Genomic DNA, 23,348 nt, shown 5'->3' on the forward strand with positions numbered 1-23,348 from the left:
GGTGTGAAATTGACAAGGAATTCAGTCTTTCCGGCGGTGTACGAAATCCGCGGACTTAGTTGTTGCCTTCCGACAAGAAAATAGTGCAGTGAATTTGCTATTCCTAAAGCCGTCTTTGCGGAGAATAAATCCTTCCTTAAGAGCGTAAGGTCAGAGGTCAAATAATTTGAGATTATATTTTACTAGGGAAATGTTTGATTTGATTTAAAGGCGCCAGTTAATGTTATCTAAGGATTAGCGGTCAATCAAGAGAAACTATAACAAAATCTTGTCTGATAAAGACGACATTCGCGCTAAACTGTGTTCATCAAAAATGATAAATGACTAAATTATGTCCAACATTTAATGTAGTAATGCAAGATCATTACCAATGTCAGAATGTATCATCTGATATTCTTTAGAGAGAACCGACTAATGTTCTAATAGACACATGCCTTAAAGTTCAGTTTCTTGTTTTGAAATTATTTATCAAAGGCCTTTGAATTTTCCTCTTTCATTCTGGATAATTATATAAAAAATATCTGCACACAATCCCATAGTTACGAGATGCAAGTTTGCTCCGATGTAAAAGTAGAATAGTCTTCGAGAATTCAATGGCAGCCTAAATGTTTGAATCTTGTGCAGGTTCGTTTTAAGGGCTGCCTGGAATAAATATTGATTTTCCTTGATACTTAAAAGAGTTAATCTGGTCAGTAATCTATAAATTCTTCTTTTGTATCTTTTTTATTCCTTCCCCCGAACTAGAAAAAAATGTTCTCGTTGAGGAAAGTGTAATAAACATGGTTGCAGCCATTTCTCAAACTGAATGAGAGCTTTGTTACGAGCTGTATTATAAATTTCGACAATGGTTGCACTTGCGCTATTATATACCAAAACTGTTAAGAAATATTGTTCTTTAAGTTCAAGCATTTAAGCGATTTATACTCGGTCATTACACATTAAAACAGACATTTTGGTTTACTTTTCAAAAGATTTGTTTATCTAAGCAAAATAATCTTAATAAAATGGCGAATAAATTACTGCTTAACCATTTGAATTAGTTTCTTATCACAATTGTGTGTTTTGCAGCAATTTAAATTGACAGTAAATGGGACTACTTGAACTGTTGACATCGCGTAGTAATATTTTCTACATCCGGTGCCAGACAAAATAAATCTTAATTTTTATACAAGCACTACTTTGTGTGAATTTTGTTTATAGTTTTACGTTTATGACATTAATCTGTTACATACAGATTGTTAAAAAATATATATATAAGAAATGTGTACAGTATACTAATATAGAAAAAAATGGTGTTCTTTGATAAAAAAAACTTAATATGTTTGGTTTTCATGAAGCATGGCTTTTTCAAACAGTAGGTGATGCTAGTATCTTATAATGGTTGTTAAACAAAGGATAAAAGATCAGTTATTATAAAATTTGAATGAAAGACTTAAACGATTCCAGCAGAACCATATTCTATAGACAAATAATTAACTTTTGATTTCAGCCATATTTAGATATATTATGTATTAAGACATTTTGTATTAATTTATCACGTTTACGTTTGTCATCTCAAAACTGGTGGGTTGAACCAGCCTGTTAGTACACTTGTAAATTAACGAAGATGTACTGTCGTTCAAAATATCTTAATGTTATATTCTATCATGTTGAAAGTGATATCATTGTTTCGTTTTCGTTTAAATGAAGATCATTTATATTTAGCGGGTCTATCTTGAAACTTGAAATTTATACTTTCATATAATGCTGAATATATATGCTGTATATGAAAGTAATGTATAGTTAACAGGTTCTGTTTCATTTTTTCATAACTCCAAGTAACAAAAAAAAAGAAATAAAATTTCCTTTAGATCTACTTTAAACGTTTTAGATATTTTTCAAAATTATTCCCGAAATTCTAAAAAAGGCAGTGTTTGACAAAGTCTTTAGCGTGTTTAATATCACTTAGCCCACTTAGAATGATAAAGTATGAAATGAAAGGATACCAGTTTCTTTCAAGGTTTCACATACAGCTGGACAACATTCGTACTGGATGGAAGAAAGAATACAATTCATGTTCAGCATCACACTTTAAAGTTCTAACATCTTATGAAATAAAACAGGACTTCCCTTTTGCCTAGCCTATCAGACATCAACATATCCTTAGATTTTTAACTGAATCTAAAAGTTTTGATTTTTCCATCACAGAAAACTGCTTTGAAATATAAGTGACACCTCGGAGACTTTAAAATTTGTATTTTTCCCACTCTCTCACAGCATTTAAATTAATTTGTTTTGTCTTGTTTCTGTACATGAAAATATCGCCATTTCAACCAGCTTTAATATTTCACTCAAACTTTATTCATGCAGAGAGAAAGGTAGACATCATTTTCAAAAACTGTGCGGACAAAGTACGAAAAAAATATTTTTGATACATTGCGGCGTATTCAAGCAAGATCAACAACAAATCGGAGCGACACCAAAATAAGACATCCTCATTCGTACGTTATTATTATGTCGGACTAAAAGGACAGAATTCTTTTGATAATAACAACTTAATCGCAAGTCACTTCGTTCATAGTGATAAATTAACAAAAATACACCAATGTACTGAATATACGAACGAGAATTTACGAGATTTCATCAATGAAAGACAACGGCCGCGTGAATGGCTGATTTACTAGATTTGAAAGTACATTGTATTTATATTTTGTTGAACTTTCACTGATTTGTCTTCGGTTTGCCTTTTCTTTTCACATTGTCATTCATTTAGCCCATTCTACTTGGTGATTTTCTTGTTCGAACCAATTTGCTATCAATGCATGACGAGTTCTTTTAATCAGCATTTGATCATTTGGGGATCAACCTGTAGTATTGCACTTGTACACTTGTACCTTTCCGACACAATTATAGGTCATATGGTGACTTTCCAGCTTTGATGGTGGAGGAAGACCCCAGGTGCTTCTCCGTGTTTTATTTCATCACGAGCGGGCACCTGGGTAGAACCATTGACTTTCTGTAAGCCAGCTGGAAGGCTTCCTCACATGAAGAATTCAACGCCCCGAGTGAGGCTCGAACCCACATCGGTGAGGAGCAGATGATTTCAAGTTAGTGGCCTTAACCATTCGGCCCAGTCCAGTTTTGCATCAGAAAAGGACCTGATCGAGCATCGAAGACTTCAGATTTTTTAACATATCCCTTCATAATTAATCAAGTGACACAAAATATCATTGGATGTTCTATTATATAAGCCTCCTGAATGCATACACCGTTTATTCATCTACTGTAAGGTACAGCCAGGACTTGTATGTCCCTTTAAACACTCTTACCATGACATATTATCATCATCTGTTTTTATCAATGCAGTCAATTTCTGATTTTAGAAAACTGTCTCTGGAAGTGAAGCAATTTATAGTGCAGTGCATTTACTACATACAAATGTATATACATGTATTACTATTGCGAAAAATTCTAGTGCGGACACAGTCTTATAGTCTTTTAAATTGACAAGACATGGTGCCTTCATACGTTACACTACTTCTTCTATGTGTTTCCCGAGCAATTTCAGCGTTAACCTTACTACATACTTAATAACTTCTACATTAATACTGTAAAAAAAAATCATACAGAAGAAATAAGATTTCTGTGACTTTTACCACGATTTTGGTTAAGCCTCTAACGGTTTCATTTCTGACGTATAGATTAGTTTGAAAGCAGTGTTTCTCTTTCTTGGAACTAGAAAATGTACGTAATAAAAATGTCTATATGGTTTAAGAATATTTCCACGTGGCAGCTATAAAGTTAAGAAAGCGGTATGTTTCAGTGGGGATGAAATGACTCAAGTCAATTGGAACACAGCATTCGAACCTAACGATACTTTTATTTTTCATTGAAACACAGTTATTTCCCTTAGATTTAAAAGAAGATATATCTTATCATGTTTTATTATGAATTTTGCATAAATTTAAACTTGTGCATTCTTTTGATTTTAATGAATATTACAAAAGAACAAAAACGTTGAAGAAATTACCGTGAAAAAATGGACTGGTTTACTGATTTAGCCGCCCATTTGAGGGCATTACAGTGGTTAAGGTATGTCAGTCTGTAATGTATTTTTACAATATTTTTCATTGTTTTTCTAGACGTATATTTTATTACTAAAGACTAGATCCGCTTTTTCTTTGTTTTCAACAATCTATTTTTTTTCTTGTACCATAAGATGAAGTATGTCATTCCAAACTCAGACTAAGCTTTTCAGACAAGATAGGCCTGCAGCTCGTAAAATTCTGAATTTGAAAACATATCTATTTAATTAATTAAATTTTATTAAGTTTTTTTATTAAGTTTTATTTATTTATTTATTTATTTATTTATTTATTTATTTATTCCCATATCTGTGTTTTTCTATTGACGGTCATTTTTCAAACTAGAACTTAATAAATAAATAAATTGAATAAATAAATACATAAATAAATAAATAAATAAATAAATAAATAAATTTAGATTCTGTAATTAACATATTTCTTTTCGTTCACAACCACAGCCACACAGCCAGTTAAATCTCTTTGCAGAGATCAATATCATATACATATAATTTAATTAATGTTAATTCTCATATAGTAATTATGTAATACTTGTTATATAATTAATGTCAACGTTGAAATATACCGGTATTAACATTTAGATCGTGCAGCATTCTGAGGTGGGAACACGTGCCAAAGTTTGACAGAGGCAATATTTCTTAACATGTGTAAATTTCTAAATGAAGTTACTAAAACAATTACATATGACTGTGGGTAAAACTGCATAAAAATCTTCTCTATGTGCATGTACAAAAATACATCATCAGAATATTGTTCAGTTTAATAATTGAGATTTATACTAGACTTTGATCACATTAGAATATTTTACTTACACATAATTGCATTCTTTTGTGACTTTCAGTTTTCATGTTTGATTTCTAAGAGCTATTATACGTGATATTTTCTTTACCTAAATTTTTGTGAAATATTCATTTTTGATGAAAGAGAAAGAAAAAGATGAATGACTAGAGGAAAAATTGCAAGTACACTGAATTTAACCTTTAGTCTGCTGGCGGCAAGTGATTCTGCCCTTGCGACCAGTGCAGACCAAGATCAGTCAGTAAATTTTCAGTAAACACACCTTCAAATAATAAAATGGTATTACCCAAATTGAATGATGGACCAGTCCATTATAGAAATTTAGCAGGGCAAAGGAAAAAGCCTGTAAAACAGAAGCATAACATATCATTGTGTTTTTATTTACTAATTCGCGTTCCCATATGGTCATACAGAACGCCACCTTAATTGCCCTATTTCTCGTCATATTGTTATAATTTTCACTTCACTTTTGATGTTTTTAAAAGTTGTAATTTTTAGACATAAACGAGATATCAAAGAAAGAGAGCGTTTAATTCTGCGGTGATTTTAAGGTAATTCACTGACATAAAATGGGAATTAATATGTTGCGAATATGCTCAGATTTATGACATTTTCTGTTTCATTTTCATGGAAATTCTATAATTTCAAACGCCAGAAAATCATAAGTTATGGCAGCTTATGGCTTGTTGCACCCCCATTAGTTATCTCTAAAATCTCTAATTGCTACATATAATACTTGATTATATATTGAATTTACCCAATAAATGTATATAACTATTCATAAATAAATTTTAATAGCTACATATTTGGTATAACTTACAAATTAAAAAGGGCTTTAAATATAGATGTTATGCGATGACAATATAATTTATTATCTTGACAAAAGTTTTTAACGAATAATTAATATGATTTTTTTTTTTAATTTTCTGATAAGCTAGCTACATTTTCACAAGGTGGAGTAAGTATATTGAGTACTTTTGCAGTAGAGTGTAAAATTGTATTTTTTCAAATGAGAAATAACGAAAACCAATTTATAAAGCACTTGTAAATATGCATGCAAAATATTGTTTTCTTTTCTCTACAACAGTACTCACCCCTAAAAATCTGGATTGATTCTATTTTTATCATGATCATTGGTATAGCAATAATACATGATTTTGGTGGTGCTGTTGTTGTTGTTGTTTTGGGTGTTTGTTTGTTTTTGTTTTTTCGTGTTATAACATCTGCGGAATCCCTATGGATTTGTTGGTGCCCGGGCAATATGCTCGTACACGCCCAAAGATACTTGAAGAATTTCATTTTATGTCAGTATAGTGGGTACAAACCACGATCAATTTTACCAAACTAGTTACACTTTTTCCTATTTCTCAATACGCTGTGAACAGGTCATTTGTCTCATTGTGAGGCTGGTGGGTGGGGCATATGAAAGACGTTGGGTCAATGCTAGAAACTGTGAATTGCATTCGAATAAAATCTACAAAATTTAACAATTTGTTATTTTCTATAAAGTAATGAATATTGGCTTGCATTAATAGCTCTTTTGAATCCGAATGCAACTATTTAAGCATAAATAAAAAAGAATAAGCAATAATGTATCCATTACCGTATTTTACAAATGTTATAAAAGGTTCTGATGAATTTTATGAGTGTATGAAAGAAAATTCTCTTTCAAAAACAGGAGGCAAAAACTGAACGTGGAGTATTATTCGGAAATAGCTTTTAAACGTCTGCCACGTAAAAGATCTCTAGCCGGTCCCGGGGGTGTCAGAAAAATCCGGAAAACAGCTCAATATGTTCTCCCCACGTCGTAAAGTTAAAAGAAAATTCCAATCTCGCAATGTTTGTCTGGGTCGATCTTCTTTATTTTGTGCGAAAAGCTAACATTAAACGTTGAAAATAGCTCCTTAATATTGGCCCAAGTATCCCACAGGAGGCCGTAGCGCCAAAAGCTATTTGCACCTTAACATATGATGGCCGTAACGAGAGCTAGAATATTCTTGCTCTATGAATTGTAAGAAGCTTTCACTCTTGCCAATGTGAAACTGCATGCGAGAATACAATTACGTTTCGACAACATTAGAATTTTCCGAGAGTATATGGTCCCAGGGCGGCCTTCGAAGTTTCAGCAAATAAAATAGCCGTGATTTTTAACATATTGGCGTATTTTAACATGTCATTGAGCAAATACGAAACTAATAATAAATACAACAATGCATAAACCATCAAAAAGGAAAAGTGAAATATGATATTCACAGAGGGTATGGTTTTCACTTTGGTTTGAATATCGCGTGTTTGTCATAGACCCATGATTAACACTAGAGCGGAGCCGGACCCGTATCCAATATCGGTTACAGACTACGTGACGTGTTCATTTAACACCCGATATGTAAAATTTTTGTTAAAAGTTTGTAATTAACACTTCGATATTAATTTTCAGATCGTCCGAACAGATTTGTTGGAAGAGATTTAGCCTAAACGAAAACACATATCTGTTAAAATTTACTTCTTCAAAAACGGGAAACCGTCCAGCTTTATGTTAATTTTTCTTCTTCTTTTTTTTTTTTTTTTTTTTTTTTTTTTTTTTGAAAAAGTAGACGGTAATAATATTACTCAAAATTTAAACAATATCACTTAGTGTTTGAACAAAATATAGGAAATATATGTTTGATACTAGTATATACTTATACCGTTAAAATATCTAGATGTAAAATAGATAGAATTAACTGCATGTTCTATCTTGCATACAATCATGAATTTTGATGGCTGATAAACATGGCTTTCTGCTTTGGCAACTTTCAGCTCAAGTGTGATGTACAACCAGAGACACGCCCCTTTAAGGTTATTTTGAAGAGAATTGTTTTATTCAACGGTTTTTGTATTCTTCCTCTTCCTAGCTTTAAAAACAACTGTCATTTTAATTTAACAATGAATTTTACAACATCACACGCTTTCTTCTTCCTGTGTACTAGATGATAATATTCAGTCAAATATTTATAGTGAATATAAAATGAACTTTTGTACCTTGCACACAATTTTATACATACGTTTTTAACATAAATTTTAGCAGCGTTTACATTCATACAAGTTTATATCAGATGTAAAATGAAATATTTCAAATGCCATTTTATACAAATAAAAATTTACAGGTCCTTATTGTGCAACAGCCTTCCAATTTATGTACAAGAACAACAGGTTTGTTTCTAAGAACGGTATAAAATACCTTTAACCAAAATGTCACAAACAACTGAAAGTCTGGTCAATTGCAAACGAAGAGATTAGGTAGATTTTATATGAAATAAAGAACAGCCGGGTTTAGTATTGTTCAACCTTTATTAATACCCTCCCACCGTTAAGGGTTCGAAACCTCGAGTGGGTGTACAATTCTTACATATGGCGAAGCAATCCAGCTGGTTTGCAGAAGGACAATGGTTCCTCCAATGTGTACATCCATGTCTTATACCATGCACGGGAGGGAACTTTGAGTCTTCCCTAGTCATTATATGTACTATTTGATTCGACATTTTCTAAAATATTCGATTTTTAGAGAACACTACCTCTAGTATAGAAAGCAAAAAAGAAAATGGGATGTAAATGTTAATATAAGAAAGTTACGCTTCATTAATATATACAACCCTCTGAATTTACTCATTTTCGCTTCTTTCAATGTCTCTTTTCGGGACAAAATTCTTACGCCGCCATTTTATCTAGCATAGATAGGATCAAGCAGACTTCGACATAATGCTACAAATACACTCTGAAGCGCAGCAGAATAAAAGAAAACACGATCTGCTATTGAGAAGCGACACGAGTAAGGGTAGAATGATTATCACTACTAGTATTTATATATTTGAACTACTTGTGAATAGAAATGAACGGTTCCAAATTCCAGTACAGAATAAGATTAAGTAGGCATGCGCACAACAACGCACTTAGCAATCCTAGTCTTAATACATATTTTCAATTAAAAATGAAAATCATTCCTTAGCTCGCGTTTTATATTATTTTATCTTTTCATTAAAATGTTTCTTTCTGGAATGTAACATGATTATATAACATGCAAGCACACACAGGTATCATTCAAAATATATGTGGTTAGGCAGATTAATCCCTATGCATTTTACACAGGGAACAATCTTATTTGTATTTTCATTTCAAACTAATCCAACGAAATAAATTTTCTCAGTTTTGTATGATTACTCACGATTTCAAGTAATCCAACAAATATATTGGACATCATGTAAACATTTCGACATCATGACTTTTCATGTATCTACTCATGATCTGTACGAAATTATTTATAATCTGTATCTATAGTTCACATTCGGCAAAAAATAAGACATCTGTTGTTAAAAAAGTGCAATGATGGTGCAAGCATGAATGTTCAGCAAACCATGGGAGCCTAAAAAACTCATTAAAGATGGTCGCCATTTTTAAATTGGCGGTTTTAGATCAGTTCAGAATCATAAATACATAATTATTGGATAAAGTTATGTTAGACTGTAAATAAAATAAACAAGTTTAAAACTGAAAAAACATCAAAATTTTCATCATTTTCAATATGACCGCCTGAAACGAAGTCATTACAGTTATATTTCCCCAAATAATCATTACTTCACGTTATAATCGTGTATATTCTACGAGTGGCTGGAGGAAATCCGACGTTTTTAGTATGTTGTTGTTGTTACTTTCCTAATTGTAATGAACAAGGTAAGAAGGTAAGTTAGTCTCTGGTGAACGTACAAAGCTGAATCTTTAAAGAAGGATAATTCGATTTTCCTAACTGAATTATCCCCGGTGCAAACATGTGAACATTTTGAATTATTAATGTTTCATTGAAAGCCACACGTTATAAATGGTTATCATAATTGTGCAACAATAAGTTACACCGTTGGTTTTATGACATTTTATTACATATTAATACCTGGCCCGTGGATAGTGATATTAATCCACAACTGTCGTGCCATTCGGGTAATTTCTGTCCTTTTCGGTACTTGTGAAAGGTGGCCACGTGACAGAGCAAGGTGCGCGATAAGTATTTTTACGAGGAGCGGCGCTTGTGAAGTGCGCAAGTTTATTATGGTCGTAAAGTAGTTCCTCCTTTAGGATATGGTGACATGTACATGCCAAATATTGGGTAATTGGGTGATGATTTATAACCATATGTTTGCAAATATTTACTTTTTAAAAATGAAGACAATGATTCAACGCCATTCATTCATGATAGCTTCTGATGTTCGGTCGGTAATAACTAACCTTTTTCGGTCTTATTAAATCTAATGCAGTATCCAAATGCAACAATATAAATATATAAATAAATCAATATATATTAATTATAAGGTGTGCATAAGGAAGTAACAGAGCTGTATTTATTGATACCGTGTCAAATAGCAGACAGGCTTTTATATTATTGTGAAATAGAACTATGTCTGTAGCACATTTTCCTACAATCTACAGTACTAATGTCATAAATATGGAATCCGACATGGCCCTTACAGGATTCCGTACAAAAGGAAGTTAAATGATACGATGTAACCTTACATAGCTGTAGAAATTGGGAGGACCTCTATATATTGGCACTTCATACCAAAATATACATCCTGAAAGTTGCCATATTGCGATCGATAAGTCTTGAAGCATTCTACACAATAATAGCTGAAACAAATCTCAGTTTCTGTATTTAAATTCATAATAAATCATGCTAGAAAGGGTCAGTCTTTACGTTCTCATGCGAAATTTTCATCTTTATGACAATTTCAAGATATTTTTTCTCACAATTTACTCCTTTTCATATTATCAAATTTGAATATTCTTTATATAAAATAAGGTATTGTTTGAAGGTATGCAATGTTTTGCCCTTGGTTGCTTTGTCACTTTGATTCGTGTTTACAAGAAAACGAAGCGTGAATGTGTTATATTCTGCCCTAAAATGCATGTAGCAACATGACGCAGTATGCAGCGTGGCGCCATCTAGGAGCGGTGCGACATGTTTGTATGTAATGAAACTGTCAAACGACTAGGTGTATACAAGTTGTTTTTTCTACCTCTACAAATTTTCTATAACAATCATGGGGGTCGATTTGACGGTAGAATTTTCAAACTGCTAGATTTTTAATATTCACTTTAGTGGCCGCAGTAAGAAACGAGGGCCGCAGATTATATGTATAGCGGATGCAACAAAAATTGATAACTGTCACTTTGTGTGGTTCCGTTTCGCCGTTTTGATTTCAGATGTGCGTATTTATATCTGACTAAATTTTGTAGTAAAATTTATTCAATAAACAATGAAAAATATATTGCTCCTCCCTTACTATTGGCCATGTTCTCAGAATAATTTTCACACGAGTTATCTCCTTTTATACTACGTATTCGTCCTTTTACCGTTTTTTTCTCTTTATCCACTATCTTTCTTACCTTTTACATTTTATCTCAGCTATTTTTTTCCAACTTATATCATTTTGCTTTTTATTCAAGCCCTGCATCTTCTTATACCCCCTATATTTTACATAAATATGTCTTATGAACAATCCTTTTAACCTTTGTTAATCTATCACACCGTACCGATCCCTGTCAGAAGCAACCATGATGCTACATTTCTACCGAGCCTGCAACCAACACAAAACAAACAAAAAATAACGGCACACTTATATGCCGGCTTTTGTGTATATATATTTAGTAGTTTGATACGGCTATTTTTCTTAATAATTGACCTTTGACATATTGCTGTCAAATTTGTCATAATAATCTAATCTCCGTGTCTTCGCGATGATAAACGAGCACATTTCCTGTCAAAATCTGCAGCCTACATGTTTTATTGGCAATAGGTTTGTTAGGTGATTGTTAATTATGGTTTCTGTAGAACAATCAGGGTCGTCTCTCATTTTTGTAATAGCAGGCAGTACTGGTATTAAAGATAACTTTAAAATCTGCGACAAACCACACTTGGCCGAGATCACATTGGGAATCCTTTTTTCCTGTTCTTGTTTCTTTATATTTCTTAGACCATTAGTTAAGTTGGAGTAAACGAGTTTTTTCATGTCTGGGTCACAAATGTATCATAACTTCTATCAGTATGTTTCTTTCACACAAAGCCGAAGTCTGATACAGGGCAGTCAGATTCTACTTTGAACGTCGTTTTAGTAAACTTGCAATTTTTAAAAAACTCTCAAGTTTGAAATCAATACTTTTTTTCTTCAAATATATTCCGTAGAAGCATTACTCTGGAGCCTTTTTTTATACAGACAAGAAACTGGATATTAGATTTATTTCTGTTAAAACTTTCCGTTTAAGACATTGTGTTCCATACCGTTACTAAATTTTGATATATACAACTTTCAGCAAATGTAGAAATAATATCACATTTATTAGAATATCATTAATGCTCCAATGTACCAAAGCAAGTAGTTTAAGATCTCAAATAGTTAGCATTTCATAGTCATTTAAGTTATATAATTGACTGCACTTGCTAAAAAATGAAACAATTTCCGAAAAAAAGGATCCACAGTTTGCTTCACTGACACTGATAGAAGAATGTTGGAACATCGGTATAATTATGTTGATAACCGTTAAATACATACCACTGGGCAAAGTACTTACGAACATTGTCCTTTTCGTCGCCATTTTTGGCACGGACAATGATGGAAAGTCTTTGCACGTTTCTCAAGCAGTAAAACAACATTGCGTCAAATATTCACAACAACACCGAGCAGGGAGATGAAGCCTGTCATAAACCCCGTCCAAACCCGTACCGTATATCTGACACTGGCATATGACCCATACCCAGACCTGTTGACACTGACATCTAAATGGACCTTACGACGCCACCAGTGTATACTGTTGGGAAAATATCATTCATGACGACACTGAAATGGTAACTTTCACTTCTTCCATATACAAACATGAACAGTACACATTTTTTTTTCAGAAAAAGAATCACTTAATTATTTCAGACGCTAATGTCAACGGCCATTTAGAAAAGCGTACCTTGTAAAGTGTTTTATAAGTCGTACCAGGAACTTTTCGTTCCTAATCAACATCACACAAGCGCTGTATCAAGCAAGCAAAGCTTGTGACACTGACATTTAAATGGCTTCTTGCGCAATGTAAGGCTACATCAACGGAGCCAAAAAGTGCTTTGATGTGCATTAAACTAAATGTAATACACTAAATATTTGTACTTTTTACTTGCATAAGCACACAATTTCTGATAAAATGAATGATATTAAGATACTGGTAAGACATTAATTATCTTGACCAGAATGCGAGGCATGCAGCGTGTTACACGACAGAACAAGAAACATTGAGTTACATGCTTATACAAATGTGGACAGGCGTGATAACAGTTTTACATTATACCTTTGTTATCCAGAAGAATGTTACAGAATGTTGCAAAGGGTGTCTTCCGACTAAGTTATTTAAGATTATATTTTCATTTTGTTCATAACTGCGAAAGAAAAACTGTAAAAAAAATGAACCAGCGATTTCTATGCTGAAAGAAATTCTTTGTTGAACTTACAAACGTAGCCACTAAAAAGTTATATATCATTTAATATTGATGAAACGTATTTATAAGTAAAGTCATATAGGGGTATATAAGTATATGTACAATGTCATAATATTTTTTCTGAAAAAAAATTGTTTATCTGCCTGTTGGCAGCGTTTATGTTCAAATGCCTTTTTATCATGGCTTGTTCACGTTGTTCATATTACATATTTTAAAATCCACTAAAATGACTGTGAGTAGTAGAATTTTTTTTTTTTAAAAAAATGATCTATTTGCCAAAATGTGCTTTAAGTTATAGGAGTAAGTAACTATGGAAATCCATGATTTTAACAGAATGTGTAAACTTATTTTTTGTTTGTTCAACTTCTAACATATATGAGCCGTGCCATGAGAAAACCAACATAGCGGGTGTGCGACCAGCATGGATCCAGACCAGCCTGCGCATCCGCGCAGTCTGGTCAGGATCCATGCTGTTCGCTAACAGCTTCTTCAATTCCAATAGGTTTTAAAAGCGAACAGCATGGATCCTGACCAGACTGCGCGGATGCGCAGGCTGGTCTTGATCCATGCTGGTCGCAAACCCACTATGTTGATTTTCTCATGGCACGGCTCATATAAAGTCGTTTTAGTATGTTAAGGCACTATGGTAATGATGCATTCTCCATTAACATATCGCTTTATTTTGGTACATGGTCTAATTGTCTTTACCGGTATTCAAACAAACAAAAAATAAAATTTTAGACATCAGGAAAATATTTAGCCGCAAAATGAAATTTTGCTCATTATGATAGGTGAAAATGATGTATCCTTCTTAAACATATCGCTTTATTTCGGAATATGGTGTAACTTCTATTATTCAAACAAAAATTTAACATTTTAGACATCAAGAAATTATTACGCCGTAAAATGAAATTTTGCTCTTTTTTGACGCAAAACTGGAGAAGAAAATGACCTTTGAAATGATTCGTCTATCATATAATGCACATTGTTTAATGCGTGGGGTAAATGCATTTAATACTTGTTGTACATATAAAAATCAAAGCCTTTATTTGTCTCAATGTTTTGTGGGTAAAAATACATATTGACATGTTTGCAGTGGGGTCGTAAATTTATAGAAAATGCCTTTGAGTACGTTAATTGACAGTTTCATAGCGGAGTCATTAGCTTGACACGACTTTGTTTTCTTAATATAAGTTTTAATAATAATGCATTGGCATATATACATGCATCAAAAAAGTGATGTGTTTGACAAGAAACAAGTTGAAATCTACTAACAGTATATTGAAATAATATGGTGTCTTCCCGAAGCAATACAATGTTGTTAACAGTGAAAACATTATTTGAGACCATCGAAAATATCTCTTTTTCGTAGCGTTTTGAAACAAATAATGTATATAATGAGCAATTAAATGTTTTAAAGTCTATGAATAAGTTTCAAAAGTACCAAATTATAAGGCCTATTTTTCTAAGCTACTTGCAACATTTTACCAAAGGCTTGACATCGGTGCCATTAAAATACCCATGTTTTGTGTTTACTTATATTTTTCAATCCATTTTAATAAATGCCTCTTATCTTTGCAATTTATAATACGATTTTAAAACATTTCATTTGCATGTTTTAGTAAATCTCTTCAATTGAACAGCTTAGAACTGCATGAAAATAATAACGCCGCTAAAACAACACTTTGTGAAAATTATGTGATTTCTAGGACGTTGTTAGACAAATCATACCGCTAAAAATTAAGTTCTAGTATTTGGCTGATCAGATCTTTTTCGTGTTGTTTGAAAAATCTCCACGGACAACCCTCCCATCCCATCCCTACTCACTCACGTCCCTATCCATGCTCATTTGAATATAGGTGAAGATAGCTCCCCTGTTCATTTTTTTACGAAGTCAAATATAAGTTTATGTTTCAATACAAATTGAATATAATGTATATAATGGATTTAATGGTAGCTTCAGTTGTCATAAAATAGCTTGCGATTCGTTAGTCGTGTTCGAGAAAATTACTCCAGGAAATCCAGGAAATTTCCATTTGCACCAAAACACTTTTCTAATTAACTTTTCATTTAAGCGCTTCAAAGCAAATTGTTCGATGGCGCCGCTACATGCATGTTACATTTACCAAACCGTCAAATATATCAACCACTTGACAGGTTCCCCATTTCGTAAAAAGGTTATTAGCGAATATATCAATTATTATGAAAAACGGTCAATTATGCGGCACGTGACAGGCTTTAGCTCTGGTCCAGCGGTAGGTATGATGAATTGGTCACCTAGATGGACCAAAAGGGTCAGAATAGGGCGCCGGTGGTCGCCGAAAAGTGTCAGGAAAGATTTGTTTTGTGTCATAGCGGGACAGCCTCCATGTTTTCCTGTCTCTATTAATAAATATTTGTCTAGTTTACAGTAATTCAAATGGCTATTATAATAATCGAAATAACAAGGAATCCTATGTTTTATAGGACAAATTTGATGGATTCGACGCCATGGGAACCTTAATTTATTAAGAACTGGTGCCTACAGTACAGAGTAAATCAGTATAAACCAATTTGCACTTCACATTATGTTTAGATGTAAATTACGTTTTGTAAGTGTTTCATAGATGTAATTGATAGCGTTCCGTTGTATTTTCGTACAAATTAATATACGAAAAGGCAGTAAAATGGTAAATTAAAATCACATCGAGTATGATAGATACTTGGCGGAAAACGTAAAAGTCTTAATATGCTATATATAATTGTTTAATTGAGTAATAAAAAATGAATTATAACTAATATTTTTTCATGTTAACATAATTCATCAAATGTTTAAGTTATTTGTTTGGTTGTCTCCCCTGAAATGGTTATTTTTTGGAATTTTACACGTGGTAGACTATTGGTTTTCGAAAATACTACACATGTAAATACAAACTTCTTCGGAACAAGGAGAAGTTTTTCTCTGGAAGTTTTCAGGATAACAACTGTACAGATATCTCAGTCTGAAAAAAATACGTAGAAAAACTATGACGAAAATTCCATTTGAGCTTTCATGTATTTAGAAGTTACGAGAGATTGTTCTTTTAGTCTGTACAATTTGCAAAATATATTACACATGCATACATGTTTTCAATTTTATTTCATATAACTCCAAAAATACATTTTTCTTACTATTTTATACATTATGTATAGTTACCAATAGACATACTTACTTTACATGCAGCATGGAACGGTGCAAATGAAATCAAGCAATTCAAGAAATCTGTAAGTTTTGAGTTCTGGGAGAACACCACTTTTATATCAAATGATTCTTTTATGTGTTTATTCAAAACAATATGAAAGACAGATACTGGAATTTTGTTGCAAAAGGAGAAACAGGTCTTATTGCTTTTATGGTAAGGCTATTGTACTAGAATCCTTCTTTACACGCAAACGAATTACAAATCATGTCGTTTTATGGAATATACAAAATCCATACATTGAACTACTCAAAATTCGCCTCTGGAGTACCTTGTATGATCTGTTATTGTTGTCTATGCGTTTCTTTTAAATGTGCTGAATGCTATACAAGAACCTTTTTACCTTTATATCTGAACTTCATTAATACTGAGAAAAGTAAATAAATGACCCCCGCCCTCAAAACAACCCTCCAAATTACAACCACAAAAAAATGAAAATAATAATAAAAAGCAAACATTTAGATAGCACTTTCAAGATTTTCAAGGAAGACAATAAATAACTACATGTAAATGCAACTACAGACTGTCACACTTACAGAAAACCGCCATGAAGCCATCTACATATTTTTTAATATTTCATTAAAGTGAAGGAACAACCAAGCTCCTTTTTAATTTTTGTTGAAACTTTTGTGAAATTTATAATTTTAAAGACAGCACACAATTAACGTTGATGTATTATGTCTGCCCTAACGAACCCGAGTAACCTTAGGAAGAAATCTAATTTAAATATCAGATGACATAAAATGCATTTTGAATACATTATATTGATATTAGCCATTATGCTAATGCGTAAAAACACTTAAAAGGTATGGCAATTTGAGCGTTACTTGTGAAATTGAGGATCAGTCTTTTCCATACGTGTCATCTTCAATATGTAAACAAATTGATCACTCCTACTTAAGAATACAAAGAAATAGACAATAATTTGTAGCAACTGGCTAATAGTCTTGCCTTTGTCGCCAAAGTTGACAGCCTGTACAACGAAACAAGGCGAAACACTTGGACATTGGAATGAACACCCTAAATAGAGGCGCCGAGAGTGGCTCCCCTTGTCGCACACCATAGATCATATTTAAGTGGATATGCGACAGATAGATGTTAATACTGGTGATGTAAAACTATTAATTTCACATTCCTCTTTCAAATGCTGAAATAACCAGTCTAGTAAGATTTGAAACATTTGTCTTTTGACTCATTCGAACATTTTGTAATATAAAATCGACCCCGATGGACACAGTAAACCGTTTATATATTCCTTTTGATTTGAAGTATAAAGAAGAGACTATGGGAATACATACTGCTGTGATGAAAATACTTTACCAATAGAATGTACAGGTATATTCACTTGAAGTTAGATTAATTTGAAATATATAATTGATATATATATATATGATATATATGAATTATTTTTTTTCTTAATACAATACAATTTACATTTTATACAAATGTACTACTTTCCCAGTGAATTAAAACACTTTTCTGTCCAGGACGGGCATGATTATTAAAGTTAGTGTTCGATGCACATTATGATTTGTTACATGACATGTTTGCAAATTTGACAAACGTCGAAAGTGCAGACAAGATTTTCACGGGTGATACTGCATGCAGACTTACTAAGTGACAACCAGAGACACAGTTTCTACTAGGGTGTCGGGGTATCATTTGGACAGCACAAAATTGACAGCTACATTAAATTAGAACAAATTAAGACATGTAATAGGCGCCACCGAGAATCTCAGAAAACAAACGTTACACAGCCAGACAAAATTATTGATATTACTGATATTTGTTTTTAAATTTCTGGTAAAACTAACTTCAAGTAGAAGAATAATCTGATAAAAACAGAAAACTTACAACCACAATATTGTCTCGAATACTACCCGGAAGCAAAAGAGTCTAATTAAAGCTGATTCTCTAGAAATAAAACCATGCGGCGCCAAATAACCTCATTATCATAGTATAGAAATGTGTAAGAAAAGTCATTTGAATGTCAAAGCTGCATATTTTGGCCACTGAAGTAGTTTGGTACGTCTGTAACTAAGTTAATTAGTCATAAATTTGTCAAATCACAACATTAAAGATCTACTATAGTTTTTCAGCATTATATTGACAATTTTAACAATGAATCAATAACCATAAAAGTAGGACATGTTTCAGTCTTTGATTAGACGTCTTAATTGTATGCATTAATTAAAGAATGAAAGAGGCATCAGACAAGGACGTGTAATTTATCCAGTTTTATTTATGTTAATTACTTCACAATTCAAAATGCAATGACTTTTGGACTGTTAAATACAGTATCCTATAAAAACATTTCCCTGTAAACGTCTATTTTGATGAATATTGTTTGTTTAAAAGGTGAATTATTGCAAATTTGCCCTTACATTAAAACAAATATTGATAATTTATTTCCTTTTCTCGAGACATTACGCCGTAAATTATTACACATTATATTTAAAATTTCACGTATTAAAACTAATAAAAGTTGACACTTCTTGCGATATGAATTTTATTAATGTTGTTTACATCTTAAAATAGACTGAACTGGAGAGAAGAAGGTTGTCACTGTTACTTAGTAGAGGGAATGTTCCAGTTGTAGACAAATGGTTGATACTAGCAATGAGTTTGTGTTTAACTTTTAATCAATGCCAACCTTGTACTTAGTTTTATGAAACGGTCAAACTGTCCAAAGCTTAAAATGTTATCTGTGTAAGCTTGTATGAAATTAAGGCTACCATCTCTTTTGGGTAGCGCTCTTTAAAGGCAGCATGTTTGTTTTTCCTAACATATCTCACAACCAGTGTATGAAAGACGTCCACTCATAAAAATGTTTTACGGAGTGTAGTGTTGACCATGCCTGGCACCCTGTCAACATGTAAAAGGTTCAGACTAAATTTCAGTTATATACTATTCCTAAGCGAGAAGGCATGAAGTCAGTAAGTTTGAACTCAACTCAGAAGGAGAATTTCTTAACTATTCCCTATTAAATCCAAAAAAGGAAGGAAATCTAAAAAAGGCATATTTACAGGATATTGAATCTCACCCTAAATTGTACGTAAATGGCACAATTTAGCAATGCACAGACTTTGAAATCTAGTGTGGCTATTTCGTTTAATTTTTGGAAAAATAGTCTACGTAATATCAGAAGCAGGGATTTTCAAACGTTTCTGTTCCATGTAAGGAAAAAAACACAAACATTTGAAAATATTTGGATGCTTTATATCGGGACAGAAGTGGTTGGAAATGTTCAAATTTTAGAGTTTCGTCATATTTTCGACTCTAGTTTAGCAAAAAAATGCATGCAAGGGGTAATTTAGAGGGGCGGGGGGGGGGGGGGGGGTTCTGGGAATTTGATAAATGTACATATACACACCATTATATGGCTTAGCTTTACCAGTTACAGACAGGCATGCTTTAATCTTATAAATGTGGTTACCCTTCATTTTTTTATGTCATTTAATGTTGGTCAGAGATGCACATGCATGTTGTACTTTGTTCTGTTCAAAGTTTTTAATGTATCAGTGCAATATCCTTTATTTCATGAGTCTTAAAAGGATCTGTGTTTTATTAATTTTGCAAATACTAGCAACAATCAAAGAAAGGTATAGCACAGTGAACCTCTATAAAAAAAGAAATAAACAAAAAAAAACACAACAAAGAATATAATGGACATACACTGAAGAAGAATAGCTCGATGACCAATTAGCCATCAGATAATTTTTATACATGACTTATCAGTTCTATCAATAAACTATATTCCTTGAAGCGTATTTGACGAACTCGGCCTCTAATCAATCAACGAGTGCTTCTGGACATCAAAATGAATAAACATCAACAATAATTATAAAAACAAAGCGATGTCATCTGTGAATAAAACCACTATCAATATCATTGTTTTGATAATTTTGAAGCATGGTTATATCCTCTTTAATGAGTATTGAAGTAAAAAATGATGACAATTTTATGCTTTTCTGTCATTTTGTAGTAAAAATGTCTGGAAGTCGATGAATGTGTAAAATATGGAAAAACAATGTCGTGCCAATTCAGGGCTCCTAATACATGTATTGACATTGATTTTAACGGAATTTTGTACTTATCCTCAGCGGCAAAATCCCTCCTTTTTGTATTCACAAAAAAAGTTGAAAATACATGTTTTAATTGGCTTTAAAAATGATCGTATTTATGTGTTTTCGTTGTCGACTAAACTATTTATTTCCGAGTATCCAGGGAGAGCAAGGAGTGTCTGACCAAAAGAAAATAACAAACCCTCCTCGCTCAACGTTTTGGACACTACCTTCGACGAGTCTTGTGAGCTATCCTTTTTGGTATTTTTACATAAATCTTGAAACAATTAAAACAAATCAATGTCAGACATGTTTCCGAGTATCATTTTTATCAACTTGTATTTGTTAAATTATTAATTCTGTGAGTTTTATATTAAAATGGTCTGTACAGTAATGCTGATATTTCTACGACAACGGCATTTGCATAAATAAAAGATGTATACAAATAAAGTTCTTGAAAAACTAAACAAATTTAAAAATAACAAGTCTGGTAAATACAACTTTTTATAGATACTAATAACAATCATTGGAACTGAGTTGAATGCGAACGTTTGGTATCTTAGTAAATAAGTTGATTTTGTCTTTAAACAACACGGCATACTTTTCTGCAAAGGAGTATGTGTGACTTGCTTTGCCTTTTTGTGGAGTTTTATGGTAAAAAGTAAGAAAGGTAATGCCCTTTCTGTTGAATGAAATGATATGATTTGGGCTGGGGGGCGGGGGGGGGGGGGAATAGACACGTCCACAACAGAAACATGGTACCTTAAACCTGAATGGTCACTATCTCTAAATATGTTTTCGAAACTGAATCAGTATGTGCAATCTTTTGAAATCTTTTAAAGTATTTCATGTTTCCAAAACTAAAAAATTTGATGTATTGAGTTTCAGAATTTTAAGTCATAAATGGGATATTAATCAGAATTTTAACATAAATAACAAATTGTATCGCATTAGAATCTCTTCTGATGCTGAAGCACTGACTTCCATATTTTGGATAAAAATGATTTCTTTCAAAGTAAAGTTTGGTCATATTATGAACATTAGCAAATGAGTTTTTGTTTCTAAACTATTTTAAAAATTCCAAATGAAGAAAAAAGATGACCGCGTCAGGAATCGAATCCGGACCGCCGCGGCAATAAAGAATTTTTCCGCTGGCTTTACCAATACCGCTATGGAGGATTTAGTGATATTTATAATCGTGGCAATTTACCTCGAGTGATTTTCATCGTAAAAAGTAGTGAAAACAACTAATTCTCATGTGTTTTCATAACATATAGTCTGTCAGTAATTAAGTTTCAAAGCATTTTTAAGAAATATAGCTTTAATATCCAGATATCTAAAAAAATCTCTCTCTCTCTCTCTTTTGTTGTTGTCGAACGATCTGGAGACCAGTGCCTTTATTAAAGGTGATGATACAAGTAGTGCATGCAGATTCTCAAATAAATAAATAAATAAAGTAGAAGAAAGCAGACCCGAAGATAATCAGACCTGATTTGCTCTATGTAACAAATGTCGACTACTAAGTACAAAGTGTTTGAAGTAAGCGGGAAGCTCGACATTAGACATTCGAATCGAATTCGGCATTGGACAGTCAAAATAAGAGTGACATTGGGCATTCAGTTACAAAAAGGCAATGGACATTCGATACTTGAACGACAATAGCGTTCTTATGTCGAATAAGCTTTTAACTTCTCGCCAACTTAAAGGTCCAGTACTAAGGAAAGTGAACATTTTAATTTCTTTTAAAAATCACAGAAACTATTTCATTTTATTGGAAAATGAAAGTTGGTATGTAGAAATTCGAAATAAATCGCAGTATATGTACAATTATTTTTCTATGAAGTATGAAGAAAGTTAAAAAGACCTGGGGGGTCATTCTGTCGATTCGTTGAAATTTCAACATAATACACATACATTTCTTTGAGTTCCAAAGACCTTCTGTAAATTTTGACCTGCCAGTCTTCATTATTTAGTGTCTTGCAGAAGTCTATGCACTGGCTATGAAAAAAATTGCCAACTCACTTTCCCTTAGTAATGGACCTTTAACAGTTTGAAGGTTCAATATCGTTCTAGATTAGAATATCTAATGTCGGACTTCTCGTTGACTATTTGACTAAGAATATCAGAAAATTGTTACGTCTGGTTCATTTCGTATTCTCTTGAAGAAAATATTTTTAGAGAATAAAACGACAAATCTTTATTTGTACAAAATAACGCCCTCATCACAGACAGAAAAACTCACTTTTCAATAAAGAAAAATGTGGGTAATACAAACTTATAGGTTATAAAATAAAATAATACCATACTTTTCTTTAAAGTAAACGGTAAATTTGTTCTAGTTTTAAGCGTATATGCTAATTATTTTTTATATCGTTTATGCCCGTTAATTGTAAAAAGTGGTTGAAAAATGAGAAATATAGTAATATTTCAATATTTGTTCGAAATAGCAGCCATTTTGTTTCCATAGTAAATGAAGCAAAGTGGGAGATTTAATCATTACTAGTATTGAATATTTACATGAACTGTATTTCTCTAATTGTATAGAACGATATCTCTACTATCCAACTAAATAGAAAGAAATTAATATGCCTTATATTTTAAACTTAAGAAACTGTAGAACTAGTATATTAAGGAAGATATTTGCTAAATACGTCGCTGAGTTAAGCACTGTGCAAATGACGTCATA

At 32.4% G+C, this 23,348-nt stretch overlaps 1 protein-coding gene across 1 annotated transcript in view; it reads left to right on the forward strand.

The window, feature by feature from the left end:
- The first annotated feature begins 3,938 nt into the window (after window positions 1-3,938).
- The window catches only part of LOC123533954 (T-box transcription factor TBX2-like), a 71,833-nt gene continuing 52,423 nt past the window's right edge, over window positions 3,939-23,348 (forward strand). Inside the window, exon 1 of the mRNA XM_045315950.2 lies at window positions 3,939-4,071. Within this exon, the coding sequence (XP_045171885.2) occupies window positions 4,019-4,071 (53 nt within the window). The 5' untranslated portion in view covers window positions 3,939-4,018. The remainder of the gene's footprint in view (window positions 4,072-23,348) is intronic.

Source organism: Mercenaria mercenaria, chromosome 12 (assembly GCF_021730395.1).
Source record: "Mercenaria mercenaria strain notata chromosome 12, MADL_Memer_1, whole genome shotgun sequence".
NCBI lineage: Eukaryota > Metazoa > Mollusca > Bivalvia > Venerida > Veneridae > Mercenaria > Mercenaria mercenaria.